At 38.6% G+C, this 14,323-nt stretch overlaps 2 protein-coding genes across 5 annotated transcripts in view; one reads left to right on the top strand and one right to left on the bottom strand.

Moving 5' to 3' along the window:
• kpna5 (karyopherin alpha 5 (importin alpha 6)) overlaps positions 1-331 on the bottom strand; it is a 42,067-nt gene extending 41,736 nt beyond the window's left edge. For both annotated transcript variants that reach the window (XM_061983116.1, XM_061983115.1), the window contains exon 1: positions 189-331. The gene's annotated coding sequence lies outside the window, so the exon portion shown is untranslated. The remainder of the gene's footprint in view (positions 1-188) is intronic.
• A 444-nt stretch (positions 332-775) lies between these two features.
• zufsp (zinc finger containing ubiquitin peptidase 1) overlaps positions 776-14,323 on the top strand; it is a 35,403-nt gene continuing 21,855 nt past the window's right edge. The window contains exons 1-6 of one of the 3 annotated variants that reach the window (XM_072915541.1): positions 776-953; positions 4,554-5,052; positions 5,129-5,230; positions 9,958-10,053; positions 10,129-10,238; positions 11,500-11,668. In XM_072915541.1, coding sequence (XP_072771642.1) covers positions 882-953; positions 4,554-5,052; positions 5,129-5,230; positions 9,958-10,053; positions 10,129-10,238; positions 11,500-11,668 — 1,048 coding nt within the window. In that variant the 5' untranslated portion in view covers positions 776-881. The remainder of the gene's footprint in view (positions 954-4,553; positions 5,053-5,128; positions 5,231-9,957; positions 10,054-10,128; positions 10,239-11,499; positions 11,669-14,323) is intronic. The other 2 variants (XM_061983112.2, XM_061983111.2) reach the window with 2 other exon arrangements.

Genomic DNA, 14,323 nt, shown 5'->3' on the forward strand with positions numbered 1-14,323 from the left:
TGAAATGTATCAGATTGTATATGATACCCCTGATATGTTTCTATCAAACACAGGGCTAGCTAGCCATGCACAGATACACTGTTGGTTTGAAGTGGTGCACGCGTTCCGAATGTACCTTCAATAGCGATAACGACATTCACACGGAAATACAGGCAGTGTTTTTTTTACGCACTTATCACGTAATGTACCTTCAAAAGTTGTGGCTTTTCCAAAACTACGGCAGAGCTAACTCTTCTGTGGAAATGGCGTCCTGACACTTTCCCAGAAAACACCTCGCGTCAACACAACATACGTCATTTCCGCCAGCTGTCGACTCGTTTCCGGCTTCCTGAAAACCGTTGTCCGGCACGTAAATAGCCATCCTCTTTATTTCATTTCCAACCAAGATGCATGAAAATATACGTTTTTACGCAGATATGTTGTATTAATAAAAATAGATTTAGAGAACATTTTGATTATTTCTTGATGTTTTATCACGCCCTGCATTTTGTGTTTTATTATGAAAATCCAGAGCGGAACTTCCTGACACACTAAACGTATTGATTTGACTACGAACCCGCGGTGATTGTTTCTACTACGGTAAGTCCGCCTGCGTTTAATCGGAGTTACCGGAATGTCGTTTAAAAGTGAAACACAACTATGTACGTCGCTTTGTGTCTTTGCGTCGAGCGCCGTGTGACTTAGTGATTTGAACCACGTCGTGGCGCGTTATGGCGCTTATAACGTTGCACAGCAGAAGGGCTAATACTCATTGAGGGAGGCTTGGCCAAAACTAATGTTTGTTAAAGTTCCTCACCTCCGCGGAATATCCCTCAGTGTTGTTCGTTACTTGCAAATAATTTAAACATTTATTTAGCAAATTCAAGTGATTAAATTGGCGTATGGTTATTTGGTTAAAAGATAATGAATCAATAGTACGCTGGTTTCAAGTGCTGCTTCAACACTTCAGAAATGTAGGTGTCCTATTTATTTTCATATATTTATTACAACATAATATGTATCCTGTCGATATTATACGTTTTTAATTTATTTCTCCTTTTCATTCATGATGTTATGTTGATGGGTTTGTATTTTATTCATTTGTTTGAATAAATCAATTAACTGAACTAAACTAAGTCATACTATGGACAGTAATATCTCTGTATTCCTTAGTAATGTGTTCCAAAAAGTCTGAAAATGACAAATTGTACGAAAAAAGGTAAAAATATAGTACCGCTAAGCTTACCCAGCAGGCACAAGACATTGAAACAATGCTGAGAACTTTTTGAATTAGGTCCTGACGTTGAAACAACGTGCTTCTTGACGATGTTTAATCAATGTCAGGTTGTGATGTTGATTTGACCATTGAAATGTGGTCATTTCCCAACCAATATTCTACAACACAAATACACATTGTTGAAACAATATCCTTCTTGACGACGTTTAATCAATGTCAGGTTGTGATGTTGATTTGACCATTGAAATGTGGTTATTTCCCAACCAATATTCTACAACACAAATACACATTGTTGAAACAATATCCTTCTTGACGACGTTTAATCAATGTCAGGTTGTGATGTTGATTTGACCATTGAAATTTGGTCATTTCCCAACCAATATTCTACAACACAAATACACATTGTTGAAACAATATCCTTCTTGACGACGTTTAATCAATGTCAGGTTGTGATGTTGATTTGACCATTGAAATGTGGTTATTTCCCAACCAATATTCTACAACACAAATACACATTGTTGAAACAATATCCTTCTTGACGACGTTTAATCAATGTCAGGTTGTGATGTTGATTTGACCATTGAAATTTAGTCATTTCCCAACCAATATTCTCCAACACAAATACACATTGTTGAAACAATATCCTTCTTGATGACGTTTAATCAATGTCAGGTTGTGATGTTGATTTGACCATTGAAATTTGGTCATTTCCCAACCAATATTCTACAACACAAATGCAACGTTGAAACAACATGCTTCTTGACAACGTTTCTTCAATGTCAGGTTGTGACGTTGATTTGATTATTGAAATTTGGTCACTTCCCAACCAACAACGTGAATCCAACGTTAGACCTCAACGTTGTCTCAAATGTACAAATTCAACTATTTTGCACTTTGAAAGGACATGTGCGTATAATCAACGTTGTTTCAAATGTCTTGTGCCTGCTGGGCACCAAGTAGCGTCGATTATCCAGATTTCTACATATGAAAAATTCTTTGGATATGTCTTTTTTAATCTAGCAAAATGGCCTGTAGAAAGTTTTTGCCTCAACTAGGGATGCGCGATTTTCTCTCAAATTGCAATTGCGATTTTTATTTTAGACTGTCAAGCAACATATTCTTGTCTCAAGGTGCCGCACATTAGACCATTATGCAATAATTTACTTTCAAAAGTATTTGTCTTTTTCCAGACCGACTCAGAGCTTTTGTCTACATCATGCTCTTAAACTGAAGGAATAACCAATAAAAACTACATTGTTTATAATGTTATCATAAAATATAATAATAAAGCAAGTAACCATTTATGTTTTGCTGCCAATGGAACTGGTGCTTTAAATGGGACAATGAAAAAGGAGGATTAGCTCCAAATTCTTCAGGACAACCTAAAATCATCAGCGCGGAGGTTGGGTCTTGGGTGCAGTTGGGTGTTCCAACAGGACATTGACCCCAAACACATGTCAAAAGTGGTAAAGGAATGGCTAAATCAGACTAGAATTAAGGTTTTAGAATGGCCTTCCCAAAGTCCTGACTTAAACGTGAGGACAATGCTGAAGAAACAAGTCCATGTCAGAAAACCAACACATTTAGCTGAACTGCACCAATTTTGTCATGAAGAGTGGTCAAAAATTCAACCAGAAGCTTGTGGATGGCTACCAATAGCGCTTTTTTGCAGTGAAACTTGCCAAGGGACATGTAACCAAATATTAACATTGCTGTATGTATACTTTTGACCCAGCACATTTGGTCACATTTTCAGTAGACCCATAATACGTTAAAAAAAGAACCAAACTTTATAAATGTTTTTTGTGACCAACAAGTATGTGCTCCAATCACTTTCACAAAAAAATAACAGTTGTAGAAAGTATTGGAAACTGAAGACAGCCATGACATTATGTTCTTTACAAGTGTATGTAAACTTTTGATCGCGACTGTCGGTGTGTACTGTGTAGTGGTGACGGAAATAACACGAGCGCAGTTGAACTCTGAAAACAGTGGTCCGGTCACTCCTCAAGCGTGAAACGTTCAAGTGACCACTGCGGAGAGCCAGTCAGCGGCAAACACACACATACCTGGTTGATGGGCTAATATTGCCCAAAGATATATAATATATAATATATATAATATCAAAGCTGAAATATTTTTACAACGGGACATTTGGCTTTGTCATCATATTTTTTCCTCCTCATTTTGTTACTTTGCGAAACGTCTCACTAGCAGGTCGCTAGGCTCTCTGTCTGTGCTTCCTGTGTGTGTAAAGCTAGCGGTGCCGTGCTACGCTCACCGAGACATAAATTGTGGATGAGTTTAAAAAAAGGGCTTACTGTGTTTAGTTCATTCTTCTTTTTTAAAGATTTGTTTATTGATTTTTGGCCACATTTAATTGATATGAACTGTCTAGCAAACATCAAATGCTGTTTTTCTCCCCACAAGAAAGGGAAATTAAAAAAAAATAATAATGACAACATAATAAATAAAGTAAGAAACCACAGACAGATGTTGTCAGGTTCAAACACTGATGACATCTATTAAACAGACAAGAAGCAAGGAATTAAACAGACAGGATTCAATTTGGCTCAATGAGGAGAAACGCGTAGACCTGTACCCTGGAACATTGTCGTCCCACGCTCTGACGAAAGGTTGCACGCCTCCTCTTTTATTTGGACTTTCCCTGATTACATGGCAACAGCTGTTTCTAAAGGAAGGGGGGTCCCGTAAACAGCCGTCGCCTTTGGTTACAAAACAGTTCAAAGAAAAGGTGCCTGGAGGGGGGTCAGGTCCTGCTTCCTCTCTGCTTTGTAGATCTCGGGTCAAGACAAAATCTTCCTGTGGATTACAATAGATCAAAGAAACCGACACCTTCATGTCGCTTCCCATCCTACACAATGGAGTTTTACAAACCTTTTGATTGGTAAGATCAAAGACAGCTTTTGTCTGCTCGCTGGGAACTCATGGCAACACAAAGTTTTGTGATAACTTAGATACAATTATTCTGACAGATGTCAACATTAAACCACAGACAGCTGCATTCCTGAATGACCTAGCAACCCTCAAAGAGGCTCATCAACCACCCACATTTTAATTGTAATTCAATCATGGTTAATTTGGAGATTTTGTTCAGTTATCTATACTGTAAAATAAAAACGCTCAGTTGCTGAGAGTGAAGACAGAGGGAGACCTCTTTCTCCATGTTTGACGCAAGGCTGAACAATTCTGATTGGCCAACATGTCTGTCACTCAAATGCCGGTGACGTCGCAGAAAAAAAAACCTTATGGCACTAATTAAAACCGGGATGTCGATTGACGGTGCAGCCCTAAGGTGTAATGTGTTTTTCGACAGGCTGTGGTCATGCTGACATGTGAGATTTGCAGCGAGGAAATCATGTTGGAGGAAGACATGAAAACACATATTCTCCTAAGCCACCTAGAAAATGACGTCCACTGCCCGCTGTGTTCTTTGTCCGGGGTGTCCTGCGACGAACTGGCCTTCCACATAAGCATCGCCCACCCGGAGAGTTGTTCCCAGCCCCAGAGTTCACCTCACACCTCATCCGGCGTTCCGTGCACAACCATCACCAGCTTCACCGACGGCAAAGAGCCCCAGGCTGCGAGCGGGTGTAGCACGGAGCGAGACGCTGCTCCCTTTGGATCTCATAGTGTTTCATTCCCACCCCAGGAGTGTAATCATGCCATTTCCATGCCAAGTGAAGTTGTTTTAACATCGGAGGTGAATCCAGCCACGTCGTCAACCCCTGAAAGTCCACACCCAGAACAAGACGTCACCGGCGTTCCGAAACAAATAGCTGCCAAACAGAAGCCGCTCTCTTCCCCCAAAAATGGTAATTTTCCATACCTGTTATGAAACTCTGAACGACTTTGTAAACTTGGTATTAAGGTACAGTTCCTCTTTTGCAGAGCGGTTCTCTTGCCCCATGTGTGCGCTGGTCTTCAGCAGCAGCCTCATCCTGCAGGAGCACGTTGAGTTACATCTGCAGGATCACCACCCTGCTCGACAAGGTATGTTGCAACATTTGGTGCTTTTGTTAGAACCATGCTTGTGTTGTTGTGAACAACATCATGGATGCAAGATCAGTGTACAAACAGCAGTCGCAACTTGAGAGACTCTTGTTTGATTGAAGTTGGATGAACACGGTCGGTGCATCCGGTACATGCATTCCTAATAAGACTTTTTTGGGGGTTGGGTTCTTAGGCGTATCACTGTACTAGGGATGTAACGGTAAACGGTATAATGATAAATCGCGGTAAAATTTCGGTAAGTAATACAGTTTATATTTTTAATTACCCAAAAACCGTCATTTATTAATGCATTCTAGGCAACACTGCTTACTTCCTGGAAACAGACTGACAGCAGCACCGGCGCATGCACACTTGAAACATGGCGGAAAGCAACTGCACAGACTTTGCTCCGTAGACTTTCTCTCGGAGTAAACGGAGCCGAGCGCTTCATTTAACTTCATTCTCCCTCGCTTCATTTCCTTCTAGTGTCAGTGTGCGTTCAAGACCGCACTGCTGCTATTAGATGACGACAGGTGTGGACGATATTAGAGACAAATGCATTTATCCCACGCTAAAAGTATACCGTGGAGGAGATGTTGCTTTCATTTTCTTAACACAGCATCCTGCTGTGACCGAGAGTTAATAACGTGAGGAAACATGCAGCAGGTGATGTATCGGGAACGTTGCCACAACTTGTTTATAAAGTCTTTAGTTGGTTTACTGGAATGCTCACTCGTTCTTTATTTTGCTGCTAACTTGGTCAGTGTTCCAAAAACATCAATACTTGCTATAATGGTCATCTCTTTGAATTAAACGCAGGCTGTGAAGATTGTGTATTAGATGTGAGAGGTATCACTCCTGTTTATTTTTGGTTGGCCAAACTGTTGCGCTAAGACATGGTGTTGTTAAAGAAGAACAAAGCTTGTTTATTAGACTTTATCTTCATTAGCCAAACTGCTCCGTGTTTTATATTGAGATCAAAAAGTAAACACAATGTTTTTACATGTTGTGGGTTTTGTTCATTTCACAAAGTTATTACCTTAAAAACCATTCATGTGGCATAGCATTTTGTTAATGTTTTATTGTGTATAGTTAATTGTTATACGACATATTTCGGCTCAAACTCTTAATGGATGTGTCCCGATGCAGCATCTACAAGTACATAACTTAAGAAAATACCTCTCTATAAAATATAAAAATAGAGATAAAGGCATCATGTAATAAAAAGCTGACACGTTGATACTATTGATTAACAATAACACAAATATTTGTCTTTAAATAAATGGATAACATTTATCTATAGCCTTTTTATTTGACACTAGAAATTACATGATGGAGTCAAGTTCACACCCCAACACCGTTTTAGAATAATGAGTTGAATATTCCTGATTAATAATCGTGATTTCACTATTAATAAAAAATAATCCTAATTATTATTTCGGCCATAATTGTGCAGCCCTATGTATAAGATTAGAACTCATATATGAACACTATTTTTATTTACATGGACAAAAAGTGCAGTTTTTACACCTTATGGACGTCAGGTGCCATTTTGCAAAATTATTTAATTTTTTTTTTTATTACCTATGTCCATAAGGTGCTATTTTGCACAATTTTCACTTTTATTTTTACTTAATTATGTTATTTTTTTCTGCCATATTACTTTGTTTATAATGATTGTGTTGTTTTCATATGCACATTCAATTTCTACTTGTTTACAAGATTTCAGTATAAGTGGACGCCGGGCTTCCGCATGGTGATTGGGTGAACTGTCTGAGGCTGAATACTTTTTTGATTGTCAGCAAAATGAGCAAATCAGCGATCTTGAAATATAAATTGCTGCTAGAGCATTTTTCAACTTTCATTCTGTCGTTCCGTGTTGATACGGAGAATTTTACAATCCTGTAAGTGATTTTTTTGGTCAATACTAGCATCCTTAAACTCTGTCATTGGAGACTTATCACATTTAGAGAGTAGCTGAAATGAGCTTCTCCTATTTGAAAGACCAGCAGCCATCACTGGTATACATCCTGTGTTAAGTTGCACAATAAGCAGCAACATTTGGAAAAATAGAGTAAAACGATAAAATATTAGAAAATAGATTTAGTGTAAAAATGTCATTGTCATTTCTGTATTATTATTTATTTCGCTAACTGCTTCTTTGCTATCACTTTTACCATCATATTTGTACATATCGTATGTGCTGATGTTGCTCTATTGTTGTTGTTATTGTTGTGTTTGCTGTTGTTGTTTTTGTCTCTCTGTCTAATCCCCCTCTTGTCCCCACAATTTCCCCCTCTGTCTTCCTTTTTTTCTCTTTCTATCCCCTCCTGCTCCGGCCCGGCTGCACCAAATGATAATATAAATACATGTAATAAAGTCAAATAGAAATAAGGCAACAAGAGAAGTATTCCACACTTCTCTTTTGTAAAGTAAATCTGAACAGCCGATATGGGCATCTACATCAACTATATGATTTGCCTGAGAAGCTGGACACGACAAAAAATAAATAAAAAAAAATAGATTTATTCATACTAATACTAACATTTGTTTTAAGTGTATGCAAAACATTTTTTTGTCTTTTGTGAGAAGATATATGCGTCTTTGCCGATTTATGCAAATTATACAATGACTTCATATGGACCATGCCCCCACCGCTACTAGTATATTGGCAAGCTGGGGTAAACCTTGTATGTTGTACTACACACTGGTCACTAGGTGTCAGTAGGGATGTATACCGAGTACCGGTTCCTAATTGAGTCAGTCCAGGAGAACTGTTAAGATTCTGGACAAAAGATACTGCTATCGGTATTTTTTGATGTAGCTGACAATCGTAATTATGACACTGTCACATTCACTTTAACTGCCGCTGCTACGCATAAAAAAGGCACGGGTAGGATGTGATAATCATGGAATAATGACAAATAGAGAAGCAACACCATACAAATGTTTGTAACGCAACAATATTTCCTCCCTTGAGTCGTGAACACGCTTTACTCAAGACCGCTTCGTCAACCATCTTCCTAGCGATCCAATATTCCACAGGCCAATATTAGTCCTCTCAAAAAAGTGAAAAATGGAAGTAATACAATAATCCATAGAGTTGCTCAGAAGCAAGATAGCATCCTCTGACAGATCTGACATGGCGCCCACTTAACATGCTAATTGACTGATATGATTATGTTACAGGCCTCGAATTTTAACTTTTTAAAGTCATGGCAAGTGTTGCCTTAAAGAAGGGCTCATATTTTAGGGCACCAAGGCAAACATTATTTTCTTTCAAGGCAGTATATATATATATATATATATATATATATATATATATATATAATATAGTGTTCATGTATGAGATGTAGGGCTGCCAATTATAGCCAAAGTAATAATTAAGATTATTGTTATCCATATTGAAATCATGATTACTGATTGTTAGGTAAAGCAGTGTTGGGGTGTGAACGTAATACCATCATGTCATTTTTAATATTTAATAAAAAGACTATAGATAAATGTTATCCATATATTTAAAGACAAATATTAAGTTTTTTTTATTCTTTAATAATATCAACTTGTCAGCTTTTTGTCATGACATGATGCCTTTATCTCTATTTTTACATTTTGATAGAGGGAGGGTTTTTTTTACATTTATTTAAGTTATGTACATTCATAAGTACATGTAGATGCTGTATCGGAAAGATCCATTAAGAGTTTGAGCAGAAATATGTCATATAGGAATTAACTACCGGTATACACAATAAAATATTAACAACATGCTGTGTCACATGAATGTTTTTTGAAGTAACACCTTTGTGTCATGATAAAAACTCAAGAAATGTAAAAAAAAAACCTGGGTTTTACTTCTTGTCAAAATAAAACACAAAGCAGTTGGGTTAATGAAGATTAAGTCTTATAAACAAGCTTTTTTCTTCTCCAATGCTTCCTATCAGTGCAACAGTTTGGCCAACAAAAAAAAAACCCGGAGTGACAACTCTCACATCGAATACACTCTGCACAGCCTGCGTCCAGTTCAATGAGATGACAACATTTTAGCTAGTACTAATGTTATTTGAACTCTGATACAGGTTGTAGTAAAATAAAGGAGGAGTGAACATCCCAGTCAACAAATTAAAGACTTTATTAACAAGTTGTGACAATGTTCACGACACATCGCCTGCTGCAAAACATCAAATAGTTTTCTCCTAAGCTGTATACCTTTAGTGTGGGGACAAGTGTGTCTGTCTCCGATATTGTCCACACTTGTCTCCATCTAAACACAGCAGTGCGCTCTTAAACGCACGCCGGGAAGCGAGGGGAAAATTACGTTAAACCAAGCGCTTGGCTCCATTTACTCCGAGGGAGAATCTCCGGAGCAAAGGCGGTGTCGTTGGTCCGCCATGATTATCAAGCCAAACGACGCTAGTGTGCATGCGCCTGACTTCGTGTTGCCGAAAATGCATTAATAAATTACGGGTTTTTGGTCATTAAAAAATGAAACCGTATTACTAACCGTCAGGATTTTTATCGCAAATTATCATTATATATTGTTACATCCCTCGTCCACTAACAAGTATAAAGTCAAGGGCGGTCGGCATGTTCTTGCTGCAAATGTCGGTCAATTTTTTGGGCATTACGGCAAAAGGTTAAATTCGAGCCCTGATGTTATAATAAGCCCAAATTGGCTTCTTATAAGCGAACTCGACAACACTGCCTCAGTGGACTTACTGTTTTTTCAGGAGACGAAGCACTTGAGTGCCCACTGTGCCCAGTTGTTTGCATTGACAGCGCCTCTCTGCAGCAACACGTGGAACTGCACTTAGACAGTGGAGCAGGTGGGATCGTACCGCAACATCATCTTCTTCGAACGAGACACACAGTCAGCCCTGCGTCTATGCTTCTTGCTTCAGGGAGCTCTGAGTCAGACGAAACGCTGGCCTGGAGACTTCAACAGGAAATGGAGAAGAAGAGAAAGGTGGAGGAGAGCCGTCTAGAGAGGGAGGAGTTCAAGAAGTTGCAGGTCTGAGCAGAGAACCCTCGTATAATATTTGAAATATTTCACTCAATTTAACTTTATTTTAGATTCGTCTTCTTGGTGTTCTGTGTAAGTTCAGCTCTGTCGTGACTTGCTACCCAACATCACACTTTCTATTTGTTGCATGGTGTGCTTACGTTTCAGAGCCAGTCTTGGTTGGTTCATTTATTTCTTAATTTTTTTGGCTAATACGCTGTAAAACACAGAATATCCGGGAAATTTACATAAATGTGAAAGAAATGCTGTCTTTGTGATGAGAAGGAACATTTGTTTGGGAAAATCATTTGTCCGGTATGCCCATTCATCCCCGAAACACATCCTGAACTAAATGATATAGAGATGACCACTTGAAACTAGGAGAACAATCCATGCAGCCGCAACACATCTCATCTGCTTGTGTTGTTGTGAACGACATCATGGATGTAAGATCATTGTACAAACAACAGTCACAACTTGAGAGACTTCTGTTTTTTTCGGGGGTTTTTACCAGCCTCAAGTCGTCTCCTTACTCATCAAGCTCTGAACAGCAGCTCACTTCCCCCCTTCACAATAACAGCGCGGTGCACGGCATCCTGTCTGACCGCGCAAACAAAACAAAGGTTTCAAAAAAGTACCTAAATGCCTAAAGCACTTCTATAAAATGATTATGCTTTGAATTAAAATACTGGTTAAACGTGTCCAAATATGTATTGCACCAATACATGTGAGGATTTTTGCATTTTATTAAATGTTATTTATAAAACAAAAAGCACACATTTTATAGTGGTAAAATATGTGTAAGAGGTAAAAACTGAATTTTGTAATGTTTTTGGTCTATCGCTATTTCAATTTATTGTTGTTACTGATTTAATTTTACTTGCTTATCTGTTACTAATTTATATTAATTGTTTTATTTCATTATATTTAAAGTTGAGTTTTGGTAGTACATTGAATACTTAGACTTGGACTTAGACTTAGACTTCGACAAACACAAGGGAAATTGTTCAATACTCATGTTTCCAAAATTGATAAATAATCGTTTTTATTAATTGAGATTTCAATATCAATCAAAAATAATCGTGATTATTGTTTTTGCCATAATCGTCCAGCCATATGTAATACTGCTGCAGTCTTAAACAATCTTCTGACTTGTGTGGTTGTGGAAGTGGAAGTGGTGCAGTAGAACCTGTTGCAGTGTCACAATATGAAGTGTTGCGCCAAGACCCTGCATATAACCCGGATCTGTGCGGGGTTTTTAAATTCGCAGAGGCAGTTTGGCCTGGATGGCAGTGGCGGCTATCGCTCCCAGATGGAAAGAACCATGGCGAGGGATGTGGCCAGAGGCGTCTTGGCCCCAGCAGAGTATCACTGTAAGAGGGTGGAGTTGTTGGAGTCGCTCGCCTCAGGAGTTGACGATGGCAGGACCAGAACTCAGGGTATGTGGGGAAAAAGTCCAGTTCTGTACTCCTAAAAATTACAAGTTGGCTATACCTGTATGTGTTTGTACTTTGAAAGAACTAAAGTTTCAATACAGTCAGGCCTCATCTGACAAGCTTATGGTTGTACAATACTGTACACGCTTTAATAATACAAGTATATAATGGCAAAACTATGTTCAATGCCGTGGGTGTCCAAACATTTTGACTTGGGGGCCATATTGGGCTAAAAAGATTTGTCCGAAAGCCGACTGCATGTAAAGTAACAAAATATATACAGTATATATCATAATAATATAGATATATAATTAATATAATTGGATATTAAGAGTATGTGAAATTTCGACTCCTACCGTGTTTACATCCGTGACGACCTCCTAGCTTTGTAATCAGAAAAATCAAGCAGCTAAAATGTGCCAAACATGGATAAGTGTGGAGAGTGTTTTGCATTTTTCCCAGCATGCATTGTTGTTGATTTAAATGGGTGTAATTGTGAATTGCATATGGTGTTTGGACATTTTTTAGGTTGCGTTATGTGAGACCGTGTATGTTGGCTTTTTGTGTTTGCAGTTTTTTTGCACCATGAGTGGAATTGGTTGTTTGGATTGGGTTGTACGCCCTGAGTAGTCTTTTAAGTTCAATGCATGGTCCTGATATGTCAAAAGTCATTAATAAATCATGTTCTTTTTGAACACCTTTATAACTGATGATGGTAGTTCAGCTGGGATATGCAAATTTTAAAATTAGATTTACAGCCTCGAAATATTGTGATTGTTTTCATTTCGATGCCCCGCCCTCCATCATTTGACCAATTAAAAAATCCGTGAGTGTCGAGCTACTGCCACTGGTAAAGTTACTAAACATGTCAGACATTAGTAAATCTAAAAGGCGTTGTTACGATTCTCAACTTATTGATAACAAAGCCAGGAACAAAACAAGGATTTGTATCGAGGGTGCCTTTGAAAGATGGAGACGATTGAAGGCGGAGACGATTTTTTCATCTGACGCCAAACTTGCTAATTTTTCTCATTGATAGGTAAGTAAGGCATTTATGTTTTCTTATTACTTGTAATACATTGAAATGGACATTTTGTATGTAAACTATATGGTCCAATACAGTCTATGATCTTGTCTAACACAGTTAGTATGTTCGTGCAACAAATGCTTATTTTGGTGGTGCTCAGCTCCTAGTGTGATGCTAAGCATGCTAGCCCGGTCAATGACAAATCGACATACAGGCTAACGGTGAAAATATATGCCCGTTAGCATGTATGTCGATGTGTCATCCAACTGACAGGGCAAAATATATTTTTGACAAATAAAACCTATGTGGATATGGGTCGTGTCAGTGCCTATTTCGTTCTCAATATGCTGATACTCTGATGAAATGTGTTCCAACATTAGCACGGATAATTGCGGTTCCTGGTACTGTATGTGCCTCAGGTTGGATGCAACATGGAGTTATGCTGAACGAAATGTGGCGGTAATTTTAGTGTTGGCCTTGGCTTGCCATCAAAGTAGGCCTATGCGATATATAATATATTATATATTATTATATATAATTATTTCGATGGTGGTCCATGCGGTCAAACTAGACATTTTAGCAGGGTAATGCCAACAATCTGTCCCGACTCGTGGCGAAAATATTGCTGCGTAACTTTACAAATACATTTGGCTATTTGACATCAGTAAAATGTGGCATAATTACATAGTAAACCATCTTGCAAGAAGCATAAACAAGAGAAACCTACAGCTTAGGACTCGTGTATTGTCATTTAAAGTTCCTTGGCGTAGGATTTGGATTCGGCTGCGTATCTGGCAACCTCAGTCATGGAGAGTGGGAGGGGACTACAGAATCTTGACCATGATTACAGTACCATTTTTGGCCACATTACTACATATAGCACCTTTTAAAATTAAGCTGGCATTCCGCAGGCCTGACTCCTTAATACATTGGTGACGTCTGGCGGGCCAAACTGAACATGCCAGCGGGCTGCACTTGGACTACGGACACCCATGTAACAATTTCCCTTGTGGATCATAAAGTTTGTCTAAGTTTTATGCTGATTTATATCCATCTCTAATTATGGGTCGTAGAATTCAGTGTTCTCTTGAATATTGTGGGAGTTACGTCCCAGATCCCATTGTGCTACGTGTATTTGCGCGAAGTAGTGACACGGTTTATTTTAGGATTTATATGAATATTGCATGCAATTTAGCTCTTTTTTGAAATCTTCCACACGCTCTTATAAACCTTTCCCATACTGTTAACTGACCGTTGTTACACTCTTAGAAACACTTGCTCCGCCCCTAAACACTTTCTAGATACACTCTTAAACCTCATGTCATATATTCTTTGTAGTACTCATCGTTCATGGATTAGCTTTGCGGTGCTGATGACCACAAATGAATATAACAATGATAGATCCAGTAAAGTAACTTAGGCTGATAACAGCCAAGCTAGCCTAAAGCTAGTTCCTTTTGCACAGCATTACGCAGTTCCACATTTTCTGTGATGGTAGGCCTCTTCCTCTGGCGCTCGGGTTCAGGTACAGATTGTAATGTACTCTGTCTGTCTGTCATGGCTGCCTTGTTTGAGTATTGTAATGTACTCTGTCTGTGTCTAGGTGCCATGGCCGTCTCGTACGAATATTG

Source organism: Nerophis lumbriciformis, linkage group LG21 (assembly GCF_033978685.3).
Source record: "Nerophis lumbriciformis linkage group LG21, RoL_Nlum_v2.1, whole genome shotgun sequence".
NCBI classification, from domain to species: Eukaryota; Metazoa; Chordata; class Actinopteri; order Syngnathiformes; family Syngnathidae; genus Nerophis; species Nerophis lumbriciformis.